The 22,997-nt window shown below is 37.6% G+C and overlaps 1 protein-coding gene across 6 annotated transcripts in view; it reads right to left on the bottom strand.

Moving 5' to 3' along the window:
* The window catches only part of SRFBP1 (serum response factor binding protein 1), an 88,763-nt gene that overhangs the window by 19,958 nt on the left and 45,808 nt on the right, over positions 1-22,997 (bottom strand). For 3 of the 6 annotated variants that reach the window (XM_087741390.1, XM_087741392.1, XM_087741393.1), the window contains 2 exons: positions 9,555-9,745; positions 7,822-7,893 (listed from right to left, as the gene is read on the bottom strand). In XM_087741390.1, coding sequence (XP_087597516.1) covers positions 7,822-7,893; positions 9,555-9,623 — 141 coding nt within the window. In that variant the 5' untranslated portion in view covers positions 9,624-9,745. Of the gene's footprint in view, positions 1-7,821; positions 7,894-9,554; positions 9,746-11,336; positions 12,300-22,997 lie in introns of those variants that run through there. The other 3 variants (XM_087741389.1, XM_087741388.1, XM_087741391.1) reach the window with 2 other exon arrangements.

Below are 22,997 nucleotides of genomic sequence, written 5' to 3'. Positions count from 1 at the left end.
ACGTCACTACCACAGACATATCTGAGCTTAAAAACATTGCTCTTCCCCACCTATCTTTCTGTCCATTTATGCTCTTGCAAGTGTGTTTATTGTGTCTGAATTACCTAGGTGAACCAAGCCAAATATCACTTACAAAAATGTGAATCGACTCCCTCTGAGCTTTATTGACAACAATATGCCTGCCCACATTCTGGTCTGACACACCAAATAAGTGAAATGAGCATAATCAAATCAAAAGCAATCACACCACTTTTGAGATTGAGCCTTGTCTAAGGGACAGGAACACGCTTTAAGAATCTTGAACAATCAGTTCAGCCAGGCAACAAAATTAAGTAATACAGCTTCATAGGAATGTAACTGAGTGGTAGAAAGATCCCTGGACTAGTAATTTAAAATTTGACAGGAGACAGCTTTTTTATGTCAGAGATAAACATAGTATCTCTGTGAAAAACTGCCAAAGTTACTAGCAATTTATTTCAATACTGAACTTTAAAAAGATTCTTTCCAAAATCGACAAAATCCAAGCTGTAATTAAACTGAGATCACTACATTTGCTACTCTGCTGTTGAAGATGATGGTAACTTTTGTCTAGTCTATCTCCTTGCTCTCAAATGGTGACCCTACTGAAGCCCACGTGTGGCACCCTAGTTTGAATGCAAAGGGGCTGATGGAGAAGAGAGCTACAAATTGACCTAGAAAAAGTAAGGGAAAGAGTGTGTGTGTGTGTGTGTGGGGAAGGAATGGCTAGCCAAAGGTGGGAGGGCAATGGACAGAACATAGCATAGACAGGAGCCTGAACTCTCCCATTGGGAGCCTGGGAAGGGACTGATACTGGCTGGGCTAGCAGACAGACGGACAATCAGGTGGAGAAGTAGGTGGGAGAAGAGTGGAGAAAGATTTCTTAAAAGTTGACAGACTTAGTTTTATATTGACATAAAACTTTGGTTGCAGCCATAGCAATGGATTCTAGGCTCTAAAATATAGAGGAGTGTATATATAAAAGACATGCTAAACAGCTTGCAGTTCAAGTGATCAAATCTGGAAGATGAGGAACCTTCAGGAAAAGAGAACAAAAACCAATCAGTCACACAGAGAAAGTATTTACACCTGAATGTGATATTCATCACTGAATGCAAAATTCTTCACTTCATCAGTAGTCTTAGGAAGACCACAAACATTCTTGTTTAACATTAACATCTGGTGTTTGACATGGAAAATTCTCACAAAACAGTGGCTTCATACATTCAGTGTAACTTCCACTTAAACAGAGTAAAAATACTCAGGACAAAAAGAATTCAACTCTGCAACACTGATTCCCAGCATCAAGCCAATTATTTTAGCCTGTGTTACAGGAAACTGTGCTATTAAATCAATGCAACACATTTCCAAAAACGTAAGATGTTGACAGATGCAACTACTACATACAGAAAAGTGTATCTGGTATCTGACATGCAAATGAATACCTTTATTTCCATACTGAAATAAGAAAGGAACATAACATTTTAACATGTAGGAAAATAAATGGAGTATTACTATTTTACTATTCTCAGCATAAACACATTGTTGGAGAATGGAAACATCTTTGTAGGCACAAGGCAAAACATTCATTCTGAAGCAGAAGTAAGTAAAGTTGGTAAAAATGTTTCCAATAATTGATACTTAGAAAGAAGGACTGGGGTGGGGGGTGGGGTTGTGTGATGTGGAGATTGTTAACAGAGTCCAGGTAGGCGATCATTAAGCTATTACATTATCACATATTCTTCTTATAATTATGCTCTGCTTGTCTATACATGATTTCTAATTCAAGAAGGGTGTAACAACCAGAATTCAGGTTAAAAAAAGAGAATGAAGTTTTTCATGGGTCCCTCAAAAACACCAGCCATTTGTCCCCACGTTGCCAAAAATCAAACCACAGAACAGCAAAGTGCAAAGAATTAATGATAAGCACATTATACAAAGCTGATGGACTATCACATCAGTATTACACAAAAGACTGATTCATACAGTAGTCCTCTCCCTATGGTTTATGGATTGCAAACAAAGTATTTTCATAAGCAAAGAATGTTAAAAATCCACACAAGTAATTATCTAGTTATGCTGCTATTAAAGGCACTAACAACAGAAACAGAAGTTTTATATCAATAATAACATCTATCCTAATCGGGATGTCTTTGTAGTGAGTAGAATTCTTCAGGGGGGATCTGGGGGGGTGGGGCAAGAAGGGAGAGGTTGTGGAAAAATCCCCCAAAGCCCAAACGAAAGAGAGCAACTATTCTGTGCTTGATCCAAAGCCTTTGAAGTTAACGGAAAGTCTTCAATTAAACTGCAAGAGACTTTGCATCAGGCCCTTTTCATGATTTAGTGCATTTCCTCAGATTAAATCCACGGAGAATACAGAGGTTTTGTTTTTATATGTTTTCCACTAGAAAGTAGATTTTTTTCAAATAGAGGCAAAGATCACAACTGTACATTTAGGATTGTCAGCTAAAATAGAAACCATTCTATTTTTCCAAGTTAGAAAATACAGATATGACTCTTCCTCCTCAGACGCAGATGTGTTTAATCAAAAGTTCTTCTCGATTCAGAAATTACATCTTCCTTTCTTTCACTGTCACACATTTAAAAAGTACTAGCAGTATCAAGTTTCCTTAATAAATAAGTGTATTCATTAGAATAAATGTTATGCATTTATTGGTTGTGTAACCATGTCTTGTATGTGTTAGTGTCTTGTAACCAAAGATTACCATCTAGTGATATACTCCGGAGAACCTGATGCTCCAAATAATTACTTACTGGCTGTTAGTTAATGCCTCAAAGTTAGTAGCCTTTCATAAACTGCCTTTCACAGACTGTTGGTGTGAAACATGTTTTCAGTGTAAATCTACAAAGAAGAATGTAAAACAACACAAGCACTGTGACTACCCTATCTTGCTCTTTTTTTGGTTACCAGTGAGAGAGAGGTCATGGACTGACAAACAGACTAATCTCAGGCCATCACCTGCATAGTTTGAAAAGAAGGTGATATGAATCTGAGAAATGCTATTTTGATGTGATTTTTAAATGTGTTTACACTGTTTTGAAAGAAATAAAGGTAATACATAATCAGTCCTGTAACTTCATCCTTTTTGCTCCTGTATGTCCTGGGCAGAAATAGCTTTCTACCTATTTCTCATGTCTTTCTTGCCCAAGGACTTCCTTAGTCCTGCACCATAGATCCAGTGAATTCACAGAGGAGTTTGGGAGGTGAAACAGAATCTTCTCACACGTGAAGAAGTGGAAGTCTCATTTGATAAATCACCAAAACCCTTTTCTTATTACTGTTAGTGTTTTAGCTGGTTCCCCAATCCCAAATTCATCTGAGCCATATAGGTAAAGAGCCATAGACATTAAATTCACTTACCCCTGAAATAACCCCCAGAACTTTAACTGTAGCGTAACAGCCTTTAGGCATCCGTTAAAAATATCTGGACCTGAAGCTAGACAGCACTAATGTCATCCCTCCAAAATCATGTTAAGTACAGCTGTTTTCATCAGGCAGCTTAGACTTTTAATGACCAGAATCATACTGTGCACCAGGCTGCTCAGTGAAATCCTGGCATGTCTCTCTATGGCTGTGCATGAGCTGCCCAAGATCCTGTTTCTTAAAGCCTTCAAATTCCTTTTAAATTCCAAACAAGACAAAGCTGGTTCCTGAACATGAAGCAATCCAAAATAAGCTCACCAGGCCTTACATTAGCAAAAAAAAAAAAAGAAGAACTTCTAAGAGCTAGAAATGGCTTACATTTCTGGTCTAGAAGAAATTTCTCAACACACTTGGAAATTGTGGGAAGCTTTTCAGTAATCTGGAGACTCAGAGATGTGGCATGGCCCCAACAAACTTTGAAGACCACCATATACTCAAAATTTACTGTGCAGAATCCTCTTTGCAGACAAGCATCTGCATGATTCAAACATGACAGGATTGGAGTACCAGGTGAAAATACAGAACTCAGTAGGAAAAGGTGGTGCTTTTTGCAAGTACCACAGATTAGAGCTCAGTGCAAAAAAAGGAAAACTATGCTACTATGTGAAGATTGTATCCTGAAGCAAAAAATAGAGGATGTATTTGTCATCTGCAAATATTTGTTGGTATTTCTGCAAGTCAGAAGCACATGCTCAATTTGAACTCTGACAATAATGTATACTGGTACTCTATTCTTCATTCAAAGAAAAAAGTTTTTTGCAGTTTCAGTTTAATTCCCCCCCCCCCCCCCCCGCCCCAATCTGACAGTCACTGAATTTTGAAGCACATAGACTTTATTATTTAGAAAAAATAATAAGTATTTTGACTTAAGGCAAGATGGCACTCCAGATCACTGCTTGTAGTAGACCGTTCCATTATGCTGGAGCAGAATTCTGTCATTCTCAGTGTTTAAAACACAGTGGGTTTTTTTCTATGTTCTATATACTAAAGACTTATTGGAAGAAAAACTAAATGAGATGCTACAATAAGTTAGTCGATATCTGTTAGCACTAGTGCAAAGGCAACAAAACCAACTGCGGTTATGACGAAGGTGTTCACAGGTGGACCAATGTCCCCTTTTCTGAAGAAACAGCACAAATGACACATATAATTTCTCTAACACTGGAAAAACATTAATACATATTAACTTATTTATCCTGCCTATCTTAACCTAAGTTACTTAAACGCATGTTAGCAGTAAGCTGAAGATAACAGTTAAGACGTTTGTCAGTTCCCAAGTCAGTTTCCTGCTTGTAACGAACAGCATTTTTAGGATTAGCTTCTGATTTATAACTTCAGCGTGCTGAAGCACACTAATGAACCAAGCCTCCCTCAACAGTTCAGGTAAATATGCTGTAAGGAACACTTCAAAATGCAATCACAGCTGGAAATACCAGTTTAAAGTAACATTAGACAACAGATCTGCCACGTGTTTCTCAATTTTATTAATGGCTGGCAAATATATTCGTTGCAGACAGTACACAACTGTGTACAGGAAGTGCACAAAAACTTAGTCAAAACCTATAAAATACAGGTTCCATCTTTCAACAGCTGTAACTAAGCACCAACAATATAAAGTCTAGTTAAAGTTGCATGGCAACATCCATTACAATTTTTACAATAGAATTTATCACCTGTTGATAGCAATGGTGCCAGCTGCAGCAATATTAAAATGGATTAAAAATATTTCAGCAGAGGTGCACAAATAAGAACTGCTCACCTACTGCTTTTTGTCTTACAGTAACATGGTAAGCCCTATAACATTTTCATAAATTAGGAAAGGAGTAAGTCTTGTGTCATGTAGGTGGTGACTCTTGCCAACTCACTCTGCAACTACCATAAATCTGATTTGCTTATTAGCAATCATCACTATAGCAATATTGACAGCTACATCATAAGAACTCAAGTTAGAGTGCCACTTGCTAAACACTTGGCACAATTTTATTGTACTTGACTGAAATCTATGCAAACTCTCTTTAAATAGAAAAGTACGCTCATCTTATTCTGAAAAATATATGGGGAAGCATAGTAATGGAACATAAAATCTCAGTGGGCAGAAAGAATTAAACAAATGTCTTGACTACATGTCCACTATGCAAAACTAATATTCAGCATTCCACAGTGAATTAAAAGCAGATTGCCTTTTATCAATGAAAACAAACCTATTCTGAAAATGAAAACAGCCACAGGATGTTTTCCTTCAAATATTTCAAAATTCAAGTTAATGCAAAGGTAAACAGTGTGGTCTGCATTTCATGTGACCTACAGAATATTGCTAGGGACAGAAAATCAATGATTTTTTTCTTATTGTATGTTTAATAACTCACTGTGGGAAAAGAAGAAATAATATATTGGAAAATTAACGTTTGTTAAAGCACAGAAGGGATGCCTTCTTTAGTTGGGGATATTCTATGGCCAACCAATAGCAACCAATAAAGTTATGATGGCTTAGCCACCACTTGTCAACAGTACTGTAATAATTAATTGTACATGTTCTTCTACTGCAGTGAGGTTTTTAACCTCTGTTGGTTTAAAAAAAGCATCAGCACCCATCCATAAATTTGTTTTGAAACATGAGACCCATTCACTACAAGATGTGAGATGAACAGACTTTCATACCATTGAAAAATGGCACCAGGAGCAGAAAGTAACAGAAATAGCAACAGTTCTAAAAACCAAAACAATTCCATGAAGATACCTGTATTACCTGTTTTTAAGGATTACAGCTAAATGAAAGCCTATTTTAAGTAAATATGGAAAGCATACAGTCAGCCATGACTATTAATACATCAAAAATAATAGGCCAAAGTAAATTGGCAAGATTAATAATATTCCTTCTGTATTCTTGGCAATAGAATTGTCCTCTTGGAAAATAAAATTCCAAATGTAAACCTGTAAACTCCTTTAAAACAATGGCATCAATTATTTCATTTTGGGGCTCCTATACTTTACGTAACCAGCATAAGCCTGATGCATTTGAATTGTTGGCAGAAGAATCTCCTACAGGAAGTGACAAAATGTCTTACTGTTTGAATTTAGCATCCCTCTTCAAGCATGGAATCCCTCTCCATGTGTCCGTACCCATCCAGAATCTTCACTTTTGCAGCATTTCTAACATTACAGTAATGAGTTTCTGACTAGCTCATCTCCAGACTGGAAAATCTTGGTCAAATAAATTTAAAAGAAGAATGCTTTTTAGCTCCATGTCAGCATACCAGTGACCTTTTCCTTACCCTCTTCTATCATTAAGAGAAGGAAAAGCAGTAAGATGCTTTCATCCAAACACTGCTCCAGAAGTGCCAAATTCCTATGATATTTTCCTATTAACTTGATTTTGCTCATATGAAGCATGGAAATCCTGCTGCACACTATGCTAATAGCTGAGCTACATCACATATGACTGTGCTTTGCAACAGCATTAGTTATCTTACAAACTAATGATGCCATTATAGCAGGAAATGACCCAATTCTACACTAAAACTTAGCCTGTGGACTATAAACATTTCAGATTTCAGACTCCCTCAGTGGACCACCCATAGGAATTTAGGATAATGTGGAGGAAAATATACAATTTCATGTATTGAATATTATTTGACTCAGAATTGCTTTCTAGCATCACTTCCGCAGCACATCACTTAAAACGGTACTTATTTCTGCTCTTCTTCACTCTTCTTTTAGAGTGTCCTGTCTGCTCTCAACTTCAACTGCTTATTTCAACAAGCATCTTCCCACTTGTAGGTCTTCATTTCACCTCTTACAGACATCACTAGTTAGACCGTTAATGTTTAATAATGTACCATCAGTGGGCTTCAGGAGAAACATTGCACTGAAATTAATGAGCCATAGGGGTGTTAAAATACCACCTTTATTTCAGACTAATGTTTGTCACATTTTGTTCACATGTGGAAACTTCCCTCTGCATCTAAAAGTATGTAGAGCCTTTTTCCAACTGTTGTTGAAAGCTTAGATTATTTACACTAAGTGAACCATGTATATGTACTATATAAACAAAAAAGTCTATTAATGAAGACTCAAAAAACACTACTATGCTTCCTGGTATTCTATTCCAGTTACTAGGTATTAGCCCATCAGCCTAGATGACAAGCCACTTGTACTCAAGAGCTACACAATTTTTTGTCAATATGTCCTACTAGATAAATTTCCTTAGAAAAGGAAGTAAGATCTACAATGAAGATGCTATATAACATACAGAACATACTATGCAAATGCACGTACTCCCACCCACATATGCACCTTTTCCTAAGGAGCGTGCTCGCACTCACAGAAGCAGGGGGAAGAAAACAAAAAACAAACCTTACCTTTCTGCAGACACTTTCAAAATTAACTTCTGTCCTAAGAGCAAGTCTAGTAACTTCATCTGGCTTTATTTCCTGTGGATGAAAGATATATTTATTCCTCTTATGATCAGACTTTATGAAATCTTTCTAAGGTTCACCTTCCTCATAAACATTCTAACTTCATGGCATCTCCCACTGATCTCTTAACAGAAGAAAAGCAGTTTGTTATATAGACATTTTTTTTGTGTGTGTATGTAAATACTACATTTACTGACTTCCAAAACATTATTTACACCTAATCTCACTGTATCTACTACTACTAAGGGCAATAGAGATTTTCAACAGCAAAGGATGCACAAAGGTGTTTTTATTTACAGAAATGCTTAAATTGCCTGTATTGTTGTGCTACAAATAAACTTTGGAAGGTTTGAAATGCCCCACTTACCTTAGACTCTGAAGTTACAACATAACTTATCAACACATGTGAATATATAGCTTTAAAACAATGAAAATGAAGTTGAGAAGAAAAAAAAAATTCTCTTTTCTGAAGAGCTGACTACACATGCAGTTTTCAGCAGTTTGGCACATGCAGTTTGGCAGCTGAAATAGAGGAATGAAAATCCTGGACAAGTGGATTTTCTTAAAAGTTGCATATTTTATGAAACATGCCCCCATGACACGATTTCTCATTATTTTAAAATACATACCTTATATATGCTGTATTACAAAATGCCCTATTAAACTTATCAATTGAATGCACCGAATATTGGCTTTTTCTTCCTAGGGCACTGCGTCAAATAAATCATGTTACATACCAGTTGTTTGCCAGATGGCCATTTTAAAAGCAGTTTAACTACTGTTACGCAGAGCCCAAATAACTTCCACACATTCATAGTTCTGAAAAATGAAAAACCTTGTACAAAGAAACCTAGTTATTCTGATAGCTTTCATCTAGAGCTAGCCTATATCACAATGCTGGTGGCTTCAACACCTGAAGAAAATTCTCTATTTGCTGAATTTCTAAAACTCCAGGAAAGTAGATGGACTTAAATGTAAAATACAGTAATTTTGCAATACTTGTGGTCAATAAAGAAGAAAACCTGTATTGGAATTGCCCATGCAAAGCATTATAGTTTGAGAAAATAAGACATGTCCAAGTACTTGGACTGCACCTCTAGTTAACATGATGCCCAGATCCGGACAAGAAAGACGCCAACTGAAAACCTTTAAAAGCAACTACTGTAACTATTGGCTCAGAGTAATTAATGTATTAGCAAAGACTCAAATGCAAATGAAATTATGGGAGACATGAACATTTACAAATGTCTAGGAAAAAAAATGTACTATATAATAGGGAAAGACTTTCATGTTCAACAACTAAATTATACTTGTTCCTTTCTCTCTTTTCCCTACTTAATTATCGTTAATATGTATTCCAACACTTTCTCTTCAACATCCTGCTCCATAGTTAAGTTTCCACATTCTATCCTGTTTCTCCCCTAAATCTGGAGCAGTCTGCGCACTTCCTTAGATTTGATTTCAGGAAGAACCAAGTAGCTTACTTTCTTATAGAGGGTCATACGTTGTGTTTCCAAACCTTACGTTGTCTGTCCTTCTATAATATTAGATACCCGACAGAGAGCTTGCGTCTTACCTACATCTTTAAGGTGTTACATAAATTACATATGTCTTAAAACTATAAGCAAGCATATAATAATGGGAATAAAGTAACAGAACAAAATTAAATTAACTACCAAAAAATTGCTTTTTGTGAATGTCAGAATAGCTTCCCGACAATGAGGTCTAGAAGTCTGCAAAATCATCTTCCAAAGGCACTGGTGGAAGCCCAATCACTTGGAGGACAGAATCCAGACTGGAAAAACACTGGTGGATGTAGGAAACAATCTTCTACTGGCAGATGGACAGCTGGATGACCTAATAGAATCTAGAGATGGAAAAGACCTATGATTCAGTTTTCCATGACTTTCCAAAGCATTTCACAGATGGTGAAAGTAGGACACGGTAGTTAAGTGACATGCTTACTGTCACATAGTCGGTTGGGGGCTGTGAATGAAGCTCTGGAACCTAATACTATTCATTAAATCAAGCTGTTGCTTTATTTTAAAAAAAGATAATTTATATGATCTTCATCCCAAATAAAACTGCTCGTTTCCTGTCTCTTTAGGATTTAAATGCAGCAACCTGGTTCAGAGCGGGGGCAGGTAAACTTCAGCAATCCCTACACTAGAATGTCAAAGGTTTAATTTTTATATGACAATATTGTAGAATTCCCTTCACATTGCAGAATCATGAATAATAATGGAGAAAGAATTACAGTTTGGAATGAATGAAGTCACGAATGGAGCTTCACTGAAATGTTTAGTATACAGAATGAGGCCAAGAACCTCCTGTTAAGGCTTAAACCCCCAAATTTATAAAGCATCTCCTTCACTTCTCTGAGATTTAAGGCAAAACAAGCATTTTTGACTTATATAGTCTTCAGCAGCACCCTGATTTTGTAAAAGCAGCCATATAAGTCAAGTTATTGGAATAAATAGACCTTTCTTCTGCATCTATTAATGGTCAGCAGCAGACAAGAAAATAGAAAAAGGGTATAGTGATATTTTTCCCAGCAGTTTTCTCAACTTTGAGATGCACGTAGCTCAAGAACTACTGACTAACAAAGAGAGCCTTTGTATTGAATATCTATTATGAAATCTTCTTTCACCAGTTATGCTAAGGGATGTTGTAAGTGGCTGCCACCTCCAGCATCTCTCGGACCAGTCCAGGGATTCCTCTTGCCCTGCTGCTGGAGCCCAGCCTGGTGCACCCAGAGACCTAGAGGTCTCAACCCCAGGTCCCTAGATGTGGCAGTTGCTTTCTCATTAGCAGGTTCAACCAATAGTGAAGCTCAGTTATGCAGCCAGCTGCCACAGACGAGGCACCGCCATTGACAGCGCCCACATGTAACACTCCCAGGACTCATATGAACTTAAGTACAGCCAGCCAAGATCTCTTCCTCCTTTTTGTCTGGCCAGGATTGAAGCTCCTATTGAGAGTATGTCCCCTTCCACTCCCTCTAGATTCATGAACACATGCACATTCATGGATCCCTCAAATATCAGCACAGCAAACATCAGCTCTGTCCATCTAATACCCCTCTGCCTGGGTCCAGAGCCCTTTTATCAATCTCCTGGGCCTCCTACTTGCTGGCTGGCAGCAAGTCACCATCAGGCAGATGCATGAACTGACATTCTTGTCTCACAGGCACTCTTGTCTTACAGGCACCACACGCTCACAGGTCCCTCTGCCCACCTGATACCCCTGCCTGGACCCAGCGCCTCCCACCCACTGCTAGTTCAAGTTGAAATTTGTTAGTGAAATACACATGCCAAAGAGACAGACACATGGGGTCAAACCATATGAAAATACAGACACACCACCTGCCCCCGTCAGCAGCAGGCACCAGGCACATGGGCTGCGACCTGCGATCCCAGTCCAGCTGCTGCGCACAGAGCCTCACTGGCTTCACTCACCTTAGTCTCACCTGTAGCCAGCGCCCAGGACACACACTGTCCCTGTCCTCCCAGTTGGGACATGTGCTGCTCCCGTCCCTGTGGCTGGAGCTGAGACCCTCACCTGTTCCTGCTGCTGACACCACAGGCTTGGGGCACCTACACAGCTGCTGGCCCCCTATCCAGTCACGCCGGTTCCCCCAGTAGGTGGCACCTAGTCCTTATAGCACTCGCACACACAGGATAAAGAGTGAGATTACACAGAGAGTTAAGAAAAGATTTCTAAAAAGATGACAGACTGTGACAATCAGACACAGGGCTTGGTCAGATAAGTGAACTGACTGGCACTGGCTGGGACTGGCCCCTCCGATACCCATTCCCACCTATGCCCCCTAAGATTTGTTTAGTAAGTTTTACATAGTCCACAGGTCCTCCCATATCCCAAAACCCTCATGTTCATCTTGCTTCCTGTACTTATCAGTTACAAAGTCCAGGCTGGCCGTCCCCAAAGCAATACCAGTAGTTTCTTAATAGCTCATTATTTAGTGACTGGAGACTTTTGTCTTTGTCACTGTCTGTTATCCCTTGTCCAACAGCTCTGCTCCTCTCTGTGTTTTTGTTCACCCCTTCCCGCTTTGCTTATTATCCCCTTAGGACTGACAAGGTCCACTACTGGAGGCTCATAATGAAGAATGCTCTCACCACCTTCCATATGCCCTCACAGATCATAGCTGCTTTCTGAAATCATGTTAATACTTGGTATCATAACATCCTGTGCCAGTAAGTTTCCAAGATTAATGAGGTGTTATGTTCCAAGTGAAGAGGAAATACAAAAATTAAGAGGGAACCAGAAAAGTACGCTGAATTATGAAGCATCCAGTCGACAATAATCCCACATTAGGTAAATACAGACAAAGCCCCTCTACCAACCGACACATACACTTTCCTTTTCTCCTTGAAAATCATCTCTGACAAATATTTTAAACAACCACCAAATATCTGAAAAAAAAAAAAAAAAGGCCTTAAAAATAAGGTGTTGAAGTATTGACTGCCTCTTGAGGGATGATGAAAAACAACCATTGGGATCAACAGACCCTTCTTCCCGCCATGCAGACCGTGTTTTCTCTTGTGCAAAAGAGACTACAGTTACAAGAGCTACTGACTTTCAGATACACCGCCAGCACTGATGGCACCAGTGTCCTAGCTGGGAAATGCTGGCACGCTGATGGATAATGGGTAGTAAGCAACAAGGGGAACAGATTGTTTTCTTTTAATTACAGACTGCATCCTATCTCAATTTCTGTTGTGAAACCCTTTAAGAAACAGGGATGAGAGGAAAGGGAGACTCTCTGCGGGCTGATGTACGTGACACAAAGCACAACGGTGTAGCTCTCTTCGTCCTGATGCCTGAGCTGAGCCAACAACGGCCACAGGAGCAACCAAGATGAGACTGGAAGGAGGCGGCAAAGATGATGGAGCGGCAGCAGCAGGGCCAGCCTGACTCTCGGAGCTGGGATTTGCACCATTTTTCAACAATTTTCACAATGTGGAGACCAAGGCTCATCCAGGCGTTTGCCACTTGAGCAGCTGCTCTGCACTCTGGTGGGGAGACATCAGGCGAATCGACCCGTCAGCCAGTTGGACCTCGTCACGGCTGCAGGCAGATGACTAGGCCTTGGCCTAGGATTGAGCTGAATAAACAGGATGTGAAAAACTACTCGACATGACATAAGAAAACTGCTGGATGTGACAGACAATGCGAGAAGCGGACAGAGCGGCTGGATTTTACAGATCATTAAGGGAGAGTTACGTGAAAAACAGACAAGCTCCCCGGAAAGGTGGAGTACAGGGCAAGGCTGACAGCACCGAGGTAACCATACTGGTAATAGCACACAAAGCCAACCGCCTCCAAAGTCACACTGGAATACCAGATTTGGGGGAAAAGTAACTATGGGTGGGCAAAGATTTGCCTGGGCTGGGAAAAGGGAGTGCTGGGGCACAGGGAGGTGTGCAGCAGGCGTAGCGGTGAAGCAGCCACGCAGCTCTGAAGCGAGTCCCAGGAACAGAGGCAGCGGGCTCACCCCATGACTTACTGAAACTTAGAACAGCAACGTTTGGGGTTTTTTTGTTTTGTAAATGATGAACTTATTTAAATAAACCATAACTGTCTCACACAGAAAGGCAAGACTATATTGAACAGAAGTATGTCTAGCATAAACAGCATCTGAAAATATGATTTCATGCCTATATTGATCGTCGTTGCTCAGATGACACTTTATCCAAGTGATACTGGGAAGACACAGTTTCTAACTTAATGGGTATGGAAATGTAATTTATCTAATAGCCTTCGGAAGACAGGAAAGACACAAAAAAACCCTGTCGGATGAGGCTTTGACATATCTCAGAAATGCAAGATTATTCACATAAAATGCATTCCCAGCTATGTCGTCTAAGGCAGTGTTAGATGACTCAGAAAAAAAAAAGTTTGCCAGTAGTGGCCTGTGGAAGCAATTTAGGAGTCCTCACACTATTAAAAACTACTCAATTTCAATTTTGTTTTGACTAGTATTTTCCTTTTACCTTTATCATGTAATTCATTCATTTTCCTCATTCTTTTTTCACATTTTCTTAGCTGTATGAGTGTTCCTTATGAAATCACTCCATACACACCATCTTTGTAAGATGATTTTTCTCTTAAAACGGAGGAATTTCTATTAAAAATAAGTAATAGAATCAGGGTATATACGAGTAGATAACAGAACCATACCAAAAATCAAATATTTCTGGTGAAATCCCAACTGTAGTTTGTTATCCATTACTGCACTTACATCCTTTAAAACATTATCATAATTTTTACCCTTGAACAGGTGTTTGAGACTACTTTCTCACAAAGTTTATTATATTCCACAGCATTCAGTCTCATTTTACTGTTTTCTGTCATTTTTCTAGCTTCCTTAGTGAGGAGAAAGGGATAGGAAAAAAAACCCCAAACCTCATTTCAGAACAGGTCTTCAGCTTCTTTTTTCTGTAATTTAATCACTGCATGGCTTCCTGTCATAACCAATTTGTTCCCCTAAGTCTGTAAAAGTTCAGTATTTTAGTCACTCAGAGCAAAGGTAGTCTTTGACTCAGTGTAAATACTACCATTGCGACAGTACACAAAAACGGGATCATGCACTTACAAGCAGGATATCTTCAAAGCCGTGAAATAAATCAGCAATGGTTTACCTGGAAGTTTATATGCTTTTCAAAAAGAAACTAAATCCACTGTAAGAGTACAAGTTTGTTTCAGCTATCAAGGCCTGTTTTTAAGAAATGCAGTACTCTAATTTGTTATACTAAACTGATTATACAGAAAAAGTGATACTTTTTTCCCCTGACAGTTTACAAATCCATATCCTTTGTCATTAACTGTGACCCATATATGTGTATATATATGTATATATATACACACACAAACAGACGAGAATTTATACAGATGTAAGTCTCATTAGTGGACCACCATAACAAACTAATTGGCACTCTGCCTATGTAAAAAAAATAAAACAGATCCACTCCCCAAGCCATATCCCCCCAAGCCCCCATTTTACCAGATGTGAAACCAAGACGAATAGTATTGCCAGGAGGGGAATTTGGATAAAACTAATAAACAAAACAGTAGGACAAAAAATTTAAACTGGTAAGTAAAAATCTGATACTGCCTATTTAAAGTGTGGCTTAAGCTTATTAATAAGTTTCTTAAACACATCAGCACTACACTGAGATATCTACTTTATTATAAAATCCTTATGTAAGTTTATGAACAGACAAAATTAAGCACTTTCAAGTAGCAGGCTGCCTTCCTGCCAGTATTTACAAACTATTACCAAGTCACCTCTCAAGCCTCCTTTTGAGTAATTAAATGTCCTGAACTTCATCTACCACAGAATGAAAATTTGTCCATATGTAACCTCTGTAAGTCTTTTCTGCATTTGCTCTCATTTTTAAACTACAATTTTAAAAATAGGAATAAAATGCGATGCAGTACCTGTCTTGGTAATATCATACAGAAGAAGAGAACACTCATTCTAGACAAAGAACCCATAGCCTTCCATACTCCTGGAAATTTAATCTTCCATTTGGCTTTACTTTTTTCCTCAATGGAATCCAGGCAATCCAGGTCACTCTCATCTTTATCCATCACCTTTAAATTACATAAAATCCTTTCAGAGAGGCCTGCTGATTTGTCTCAAATTTCCGTAACTGATTTGTCTCAAATTTCCCTAACTGTAACCTGATGTTAGGTAAACTCAGAACACTGTATTTGCTACTTGTTTGTGACTGCACCTTCTCCAGTAAAGCTTTCGACACCTAAAGATTCAGACTTTTGTTTTAATGATTTCCTGCTTTGTTGACTGTGACAAGTAATCCCCAAACCCCATTTATCTCCTCTGGCCAAGTGACAACATGAGAACGCCCAAATGATGCAACTGCACCATTTATTTTACTTGGTGCTAAGAAACAGATTGGATAACCATTAAAATGTTTCATTCCTAATTAACAAAAATATAAGCTGATATATTAAATTGATATAGTACCACTACTTTTATACTAAAAATTCTGTTGCTAGCAGCCCCTAGAAATCTCCAGTCTTCACACCCATATATTTCTACTAAAAATACAGCACAATCTGAAAGCGTGGCAAGTAAAAACCAGATTTTTTTCATCAGGAATTCAATCCAGCATTTCAGCATTTCAATTCTAAAAAGACCTGCCATTGCCTCCCGTTGCAGCAGACTGCAAACAGACACTTTACATAATGCTTCACATGTGTGGATGTGAAAGTATTATGCCACAGTTACCAAGAGTTTCAAATTACTGATGAGGAGGTGAGAATCCAGTGAGGGTCAGTAACAGTCTCATTAGAGGCAGATTGATTCACAGGGAGTCTTAGGGTAGCATTGTTAGGACCATCCCCGTCACTGGTCTGAATTTGACCGATGCCCAGAAAATTAAGAAGGTACACAGACTGCCAAGTCACTTGTTCAGAATATTATTGCCCTTCATGAGTCAAGTATCTAGATATCTCCGGGCTAAAAGCTTTCCTGACTTTTTTAAAAAAAAAAAAAAAAAAAAAACAAAACACCACACTCATTTGGAAAAAACCTGGACCCACCAATGCTAGAAATGTCAGCTCACTTGCTGGCCCATGCAGCTGAAATGGGGATTCATTCTCGGGGTTCTTGGGTGAATTACATTTGGGGCTCAGGACAGAGGATGTGCTGGGGAACTTCAGGTCCCCCAGTTTACAGAATCCCCCCCATACTACACAGAGAAGGGCCTTGCTATGCCTCCCAAGCCACACTTAGCTCACACTAGATTTAAATAAAATGTAATTAAAAGCATTTATTTGTAATACTCGAAACAGACATAGAAACGTTTATAAAATGCTTAGGTAAAGAAATGAAAGACAAGATATGCTCAATCTACTCACACTAAGGTTAAAGATCCCTCTGCCTTGCTCAGGTTGACTCAGTGTTCTTCCTGGCAAGGTGACACTCAGGATTTTCAATGTTTGTGCACATTTATGCCGCAGGCTGCATCTTTCAGATAAAGAAAGTGAGGGAGTCTATTTGGGAGCTACTGTCATGGTTTCTTTGGTGACTCACTGGCACCTAACTGGCATAAACCCTTGCTTTTTAAGTTACAGATGGACACAAAATGCAAGTGGTACAAACATGTACAGGTTATAAAAATACACAGTACTCCACTGGGTACTAACAGAGACCATAAAAGACAGTAATTAACCACTGCACAGTGAATGTGTTTGGGAAGGTGGATTCCCAGTCCTTTTCATCTAGTATAATGCAATATACTGACAAAGTAAAGACTGTGTGTTGAGGCATAAGTGCACTGAAAATTAATACAAACAAGACAAATAAATCAGCATATTACTAATGTATTCTAAGTGAAAATGACATGTCACATGGGGGTAGGAATGTCTTTCCAATTAGCAATGCTATGCATGTTGTGGGAACTTCTCACTATTAAACTGTTTTCATACTATCAGTCTTACAAATATTTACTAATATTGTTTGAATAAATACTATTTCAGAAGTTTGCACATTTTCCGGAATGACATCTTCTTTTAATAAATGACTTCAAGAAGTTAAACTTTTGCTAAGCTTACAGCCAATGTAGTAAGTCCGATAAAAGTTCAAAGTATGCAGATGTACAGATTTAACTTTCCATAGAAGTCTTACTGTAAATACCTGTGTCATAAAGAACAGACAACTACAGGAAAGCAAAACCACAACAAAAAAAAGATTCCAGTCTAGCTAACAAAGCTTTTCTCGGTAACCTGACTGTATCACTTGATTCTATATCATCACATACTGAAACCAGAGGTTTAATCCAGTAGAAATGAAGACATTTTCTCTCTAATTGCAGACAAATTAAGTGAATTATAATTTAAGTACATTCCTCTGTATCATTAGGGTTTAAGATTATTATTATGTCCTGCAGTAATTATAGTATTTTTCACTTATCAAATATCTAGATTCTGTATTACAAAGAGGAAGGAAAGCATAAAAAGAAAGGATTCTACAGTTGCTAATTTTCCTAAAGTATACACTGAAGCAAATTTCATGTATTTTTTAATGACTTTGCATGTATCATCGATTCCCTTACATTTTCAAAAGCTTTATAGAATTTAATGTTGTTTAACTTGCCTTTTATTTTAATATGTGACTTCTCAAAATAAAAAAATAATCTTACTTGAAATCATTCATTTTCAGCCTTGTTGGATTAATAACAACTTGGGCAGGAATGCTACAGAATAGATTAAGAAAAAACAGTAAAACTTAATTCTCATTTTAAAGTAACAGAACCAAAGAAGTCACTAGAGGAAATTATCAGAACAGAACTTCCCAAAAAATTGAAAGCTGTACAACCATCTCACTTTAGATGAATATATGGCATTTGATTTTGATGGGAATTAACTATTACTAACCTGTTAAAAAAAGAACACTCCAAAATTACAGTTAATAATTGGGAACACAAGAATGTATTTCAAGTGGAACTTGCCTAGCAATTGTTCTTTTTGTAAACTACACTGGTGTCAGGTTTTTGCTGGCACCAATTTTAAACATTACTAAATGTCTACAGTATTGCTGTCTCAGTTTAGATCCAAGTGAAATTCAATGTCAACCTGTGAGTTTTCATCTACTAAGTTTCACAATACAAAATTTTATAGTTTTCTGGTTTTATTGTTCTCTGGAAAATTAAAGTTATTAAAATACTCATCAAACAAAACTACATGATATTCCTATAAACATAGTTTTGTCCAAATGGTTACCTTCCTCTAGCTAAATATTCTTATTCTGCTATGCCGTACAAGCTCTCTTAAAAGCAGAGCATGCAGCTGAGGCAAAGACTACTTATGCAGTTTAGTAACAAAACAAAATGAAAAATCAACTCCCCAAAAGAAGAGTTAACATGTCTAGTTTGTTTAAGCTGTTGTAAAATACCCAAACTTTATTTGGCAAGTATAGGCTGCTCTTTTCTGCCACGTTTATAAACTAATTTAATATTTCAAGAGGTATGCAAGTGAAATGCCAGCAATTACATCAGTCTACCAAGATGAACACTGTGAACTTGGCATTTTATTTAGTCAATTAGATTAAATGAATTGTTTAATTTTGGAGGTTCCCATCTGATTCAGTAGCCACGTTCAGGGAGCAACATCACTGTTTTCACCATAGGATAGAAAAAAAAGTTAGCAAGTCTGTAATCTTGTGACAATTTCAGAAGTAGAAGGTATTATGAAAGTAAACTACAATTACAAGCATTCAAAAGAAAGTTACAAAAAAGGAAAAAACAATCTCACTGGATTATTCAGTACAGCAAGCATAATGATGCTAAAATTAACATTATTTGAATATTCTTTTTTTCTTCAAAGATCTTTTAGTTCTGAATGTCAGTGTTCACTTGAACTGGTACAATCTGTAATTTCACTCTGTACTGGCAATTTGTTTCACACTGCTTTTCTAATATTAAAATAACAATCACATGCAATTTCAGGGTTAACATATTTCCAAGCAGTCCTGTGTTGGCTGGAACTATCTTCGGTTTTGAATTACTGTCCCCGGTATTCACAACTGTTGCCAGTATTGCTGGTTGCCAGATGAACTGTTTTTGTAAAAAATAAAGAAAAACAGCATCACCTGCCAGAAGGGGACGCTATGCACAACTAGCAGAAAGCCGCCTCTTTCTCAGTTTAGCCTCTTTTCTCCCAGCAGGAGCTTGAGCCAGTAAGACTGCCACCAAAGCAGCCAGAAAAAAGATGTGCTATATTCTCACAGCGTTCCCAGTGAAGACAGTGACTGACAAATGGGTGCAATCCAGCTAATAATCCCCACCCGCTAGATTCTGGTTTGAAATAGAAATGGAAACAGAAATGAATAATGAACACAGAAGAACCCAGAGAGATGCAGAAAGAGGTAGAAGAGCGTGAATACACAGAGCCATACACACAGACCCTTTGTCTGCTTCCAGAGGGTATAAAAGGAAGAGTTCAAAGACTGGACAGAATGGAGAAAGAAAGCATTTCCTTTTTTCCATTCCCTTTCCCAGTATACACTATCTCCAGGAAAAGTACTCCTCCTCCAGCCTTTTCTTAAAGCACCATGGGGAAGAAAATAAATTACTTTTTGTCCTTTCCTAGAGATCTTGAAACCTGAGCAAGACAAACCTGCTACCTCATTTGCCCAGGGTAAGTGATAAAGGTGGAAAGAAGAGATCTGGCAAAAAAACATGAAAAATATGAAATTTTTCAGTATCTGCAGATTTCCGCATTGGCTGCTAAAAGCTCCCGAGCAAACTATTAGTATACAAAGTGCAAAAGAACCATCCAGGACAAATACATGAATTGTGTAAACCTCCAATATCAGTAGTTCACCTTGTATCCTGGGGAATCCTATTCCAATTTTGTTACACCTTCTGTAGCTGCTATGCCAGATCTCTTATCATCTTTGACACTTTTCTTTATACTTTTACTAGTTTTCTTTTCTTTTTTTTAAACACATTAGGACAACTTATGCAGTATACGGTAAAACAATTGATTTAAATAGGAACAGACTGTCTTGTGTCTGAAGACACCAAATAGCAATATAGCATTTTCACACAGGTATCTATGGTAACTCCAATATCCACCTCCTCACTGGTAACAGCCAATTTCGATCCAGTGAAAATGAACCATTGGAAATGTAATTCTCACCACCACCACATGCATTACTTTGCATTTATCACTATTGAATTTCTTTAGACATTTTATTGCCCAATTGGTCAGTTTTGTAATAGTATTCTACAGTGTCTTAGTATCTTCACTACCGTGAAATTTTGGATCACCAAGCTCTGTCATTCATTCTCTTTTTCTGAATCATTTCCAGCACTGATCTCTGCAGAACTCCACTTCAGCTTTCCAACACTATGAAAACTATCTATTCCTCTCTTTCACTTACTATGTTTAACTCTGTGACTAAAAGAAGAAAACTCATATTCATGAACGCTTTAAAAAAAAATAAAAAACAAAACCAAAACCAAAAGCACAAAAAACCACCAGAAGCTTTGGTGAAAGCTGAACAACAGCTTTTTGGAAATTTAAAACAATATATAGACAATCAGCAACATCCACTGTACATATTTATTCCTTCAAAGAACTCCCACTAATTTGCAAGGCATGACTTTCATCTCCTAAAGGTACAATTATTCTGCCTCATCCTATTCATCCATATGTTCACTAAATCCATTCTTAATAAAAGTGCCAATGAGTCTGTCCAGCACTGAAGTCATATTTACATCAGCATTACATTCCCAGAACAGACTTTATGTATTTTTTCTGTAAGCAGGAGGCAACCATGGGGGAAATAAGATTTTACACACAAAGCGTCAATTGGAATTGGAAAAGGAGTCATAGCAGCTGCAGTCACCACTCTGAATTAATTAGTTTCCAAGTGACTATAAAGATATTTACAGTAGGTCTCAAATTTCTTTTTTTCTACGCCCCACAACCCCTCGAATTAGAAGAAATAATAAAACCATTACTACAATATTCAAGAATAATTTCTTTTATAGCTGTGAAGAACAGAAGACCTAATTTCTGTGGCAAATTTCTTCAGAAGAAAGAGTCCCCAAAACAACAGTTGATTAAGGATACTGAGACAGTTTAATATTGATCCACCATACTAAGCAGATTCACTATTTACTGGAGATATTCTTAGCTTCTCCACAATAAATTAAGTACAATGACCAGCTAGTATACAGCAAGAAATTAACTAGAACTGCCTCAGAGATCTCACAAGGACCATCTTATTTGGCAACTATTAGTACACCTCAGCATGGGATGGCCAAAATGTAAAGAAAAGGCATGCAGTGCTTACAGAAAACATTCTTTTATATCTCAGATTCAGATGAATTATGGAGAAGGTTAACGAAGAGGCCCAAGTTGGTGCACTGAAGTGAAATACATGTTGGGATGATGAAAGAAGTCAACAACAAAAAAAGTATTTATTTGGAATACACATAAATATTTCCAAAATGAGCACAGAAACATGCTGACACTTCTGTCACTATTTTAAATAATAATAACAAGAAGTGTTTTGGTTTGCTGCCACTGCTCAATTTTCAAATAATATAAAGGCATATGGGTTGCATTAATTTGTTTTTTGTACTATTGCAAAGGTTGCCTCTTTATTAAAATAAACAATAAAAATACTTATTCAGAAATCAGACAGGAGATGGAGTCTCATCTGCAAGACATATTTTTTAAAAAGTGAAAATAGCTTATTTTGCATCTTTACAAAAAAATAAGATAGTAAAATTCTTATGCAAGACTCAACAGGAAAAAGCTTCGTCTGCAACCCATATTTTTAAATTAGCTGACAACCTTTACTGAGAACCTACTTTAGTATTTTCCTTAAGTTGTCTCAAATCCAACAAAAAGCTGCCTTTGTGATCTGTTTTCACTTTATAACTAAGAATCTAGTGCGTAAGAAAAAAGCACACGGTAACTACTTCTATTTAAGTATCTTGTCAATGATCAAGGCTTGAAAATGAAGCTGGAGATATTTTTACTGATGTTTATATTTAAGAAATGCAAGCCATCTTTTTCTTATGCAATCCAAAGCAGTAATTGGTGCAAAAAAAAAAAAGTTACCTCTGTTATGATAATGAAATAAAACAGTAGGAGTGGCTGTCAGTTGTTTTCTCCTTCCAAATGAAAATTGTACAGTACAAGATTTCCCCACCATATTTTTCTCTTGGTTTTCCTCACAATTTTAAGTATTCTTTTATGCTTGCTATCTAAAAAAAAAATGTATCATATTGTACTGCTTTCTCATGCTGAGATTGCTAAGCTTGCTCAGTTAAGATATTTTGACTCCACAAGAGAAGCAAACGGGAGACTGAATTGGGAAAACAGTTACATTAAAGATGGGGTTTCTCATTTTAGCATAAAAGCGAATGGAAGCAATGTATCAGTGAAAATAATATGAAATGCTACGAAGATTAAGAACAGAACAGAATTCAGTCAGTGAGTATACCAACCTGTCTTCTCATTGTTTTAAGAATTGTGTCAGTGTCCTGGTTTCAGCTGGGATAGAGTTAATTTTCTTCTTAGTAGCCGGTATGGGGCTGTGTTTTTGG

The sequence above is a fragment of the Nipponia nippon genome, unplaced genomic scaffold (genome assembly GCF_047370975.1).
Source record: "Nipponia nippon isolate SJK-2023a ecotype South Korea unplaced genomic scaffold, ASM4737097v1 scaffold_8, whole genome shotgun sequence".
In the NCBI taxonomy this organism is placed as follows: Eukaryota; Metazoa; Chordata; class Aves; order Pelecaniformes; family Threskiornithidae; genus Nipponia; species Nipponia nippon.
The sequence above is the reverse complement of the archived record's forward strand: the minus strand, read 5'-3'. Positions and strand labels throughout refer to the sequence as shown.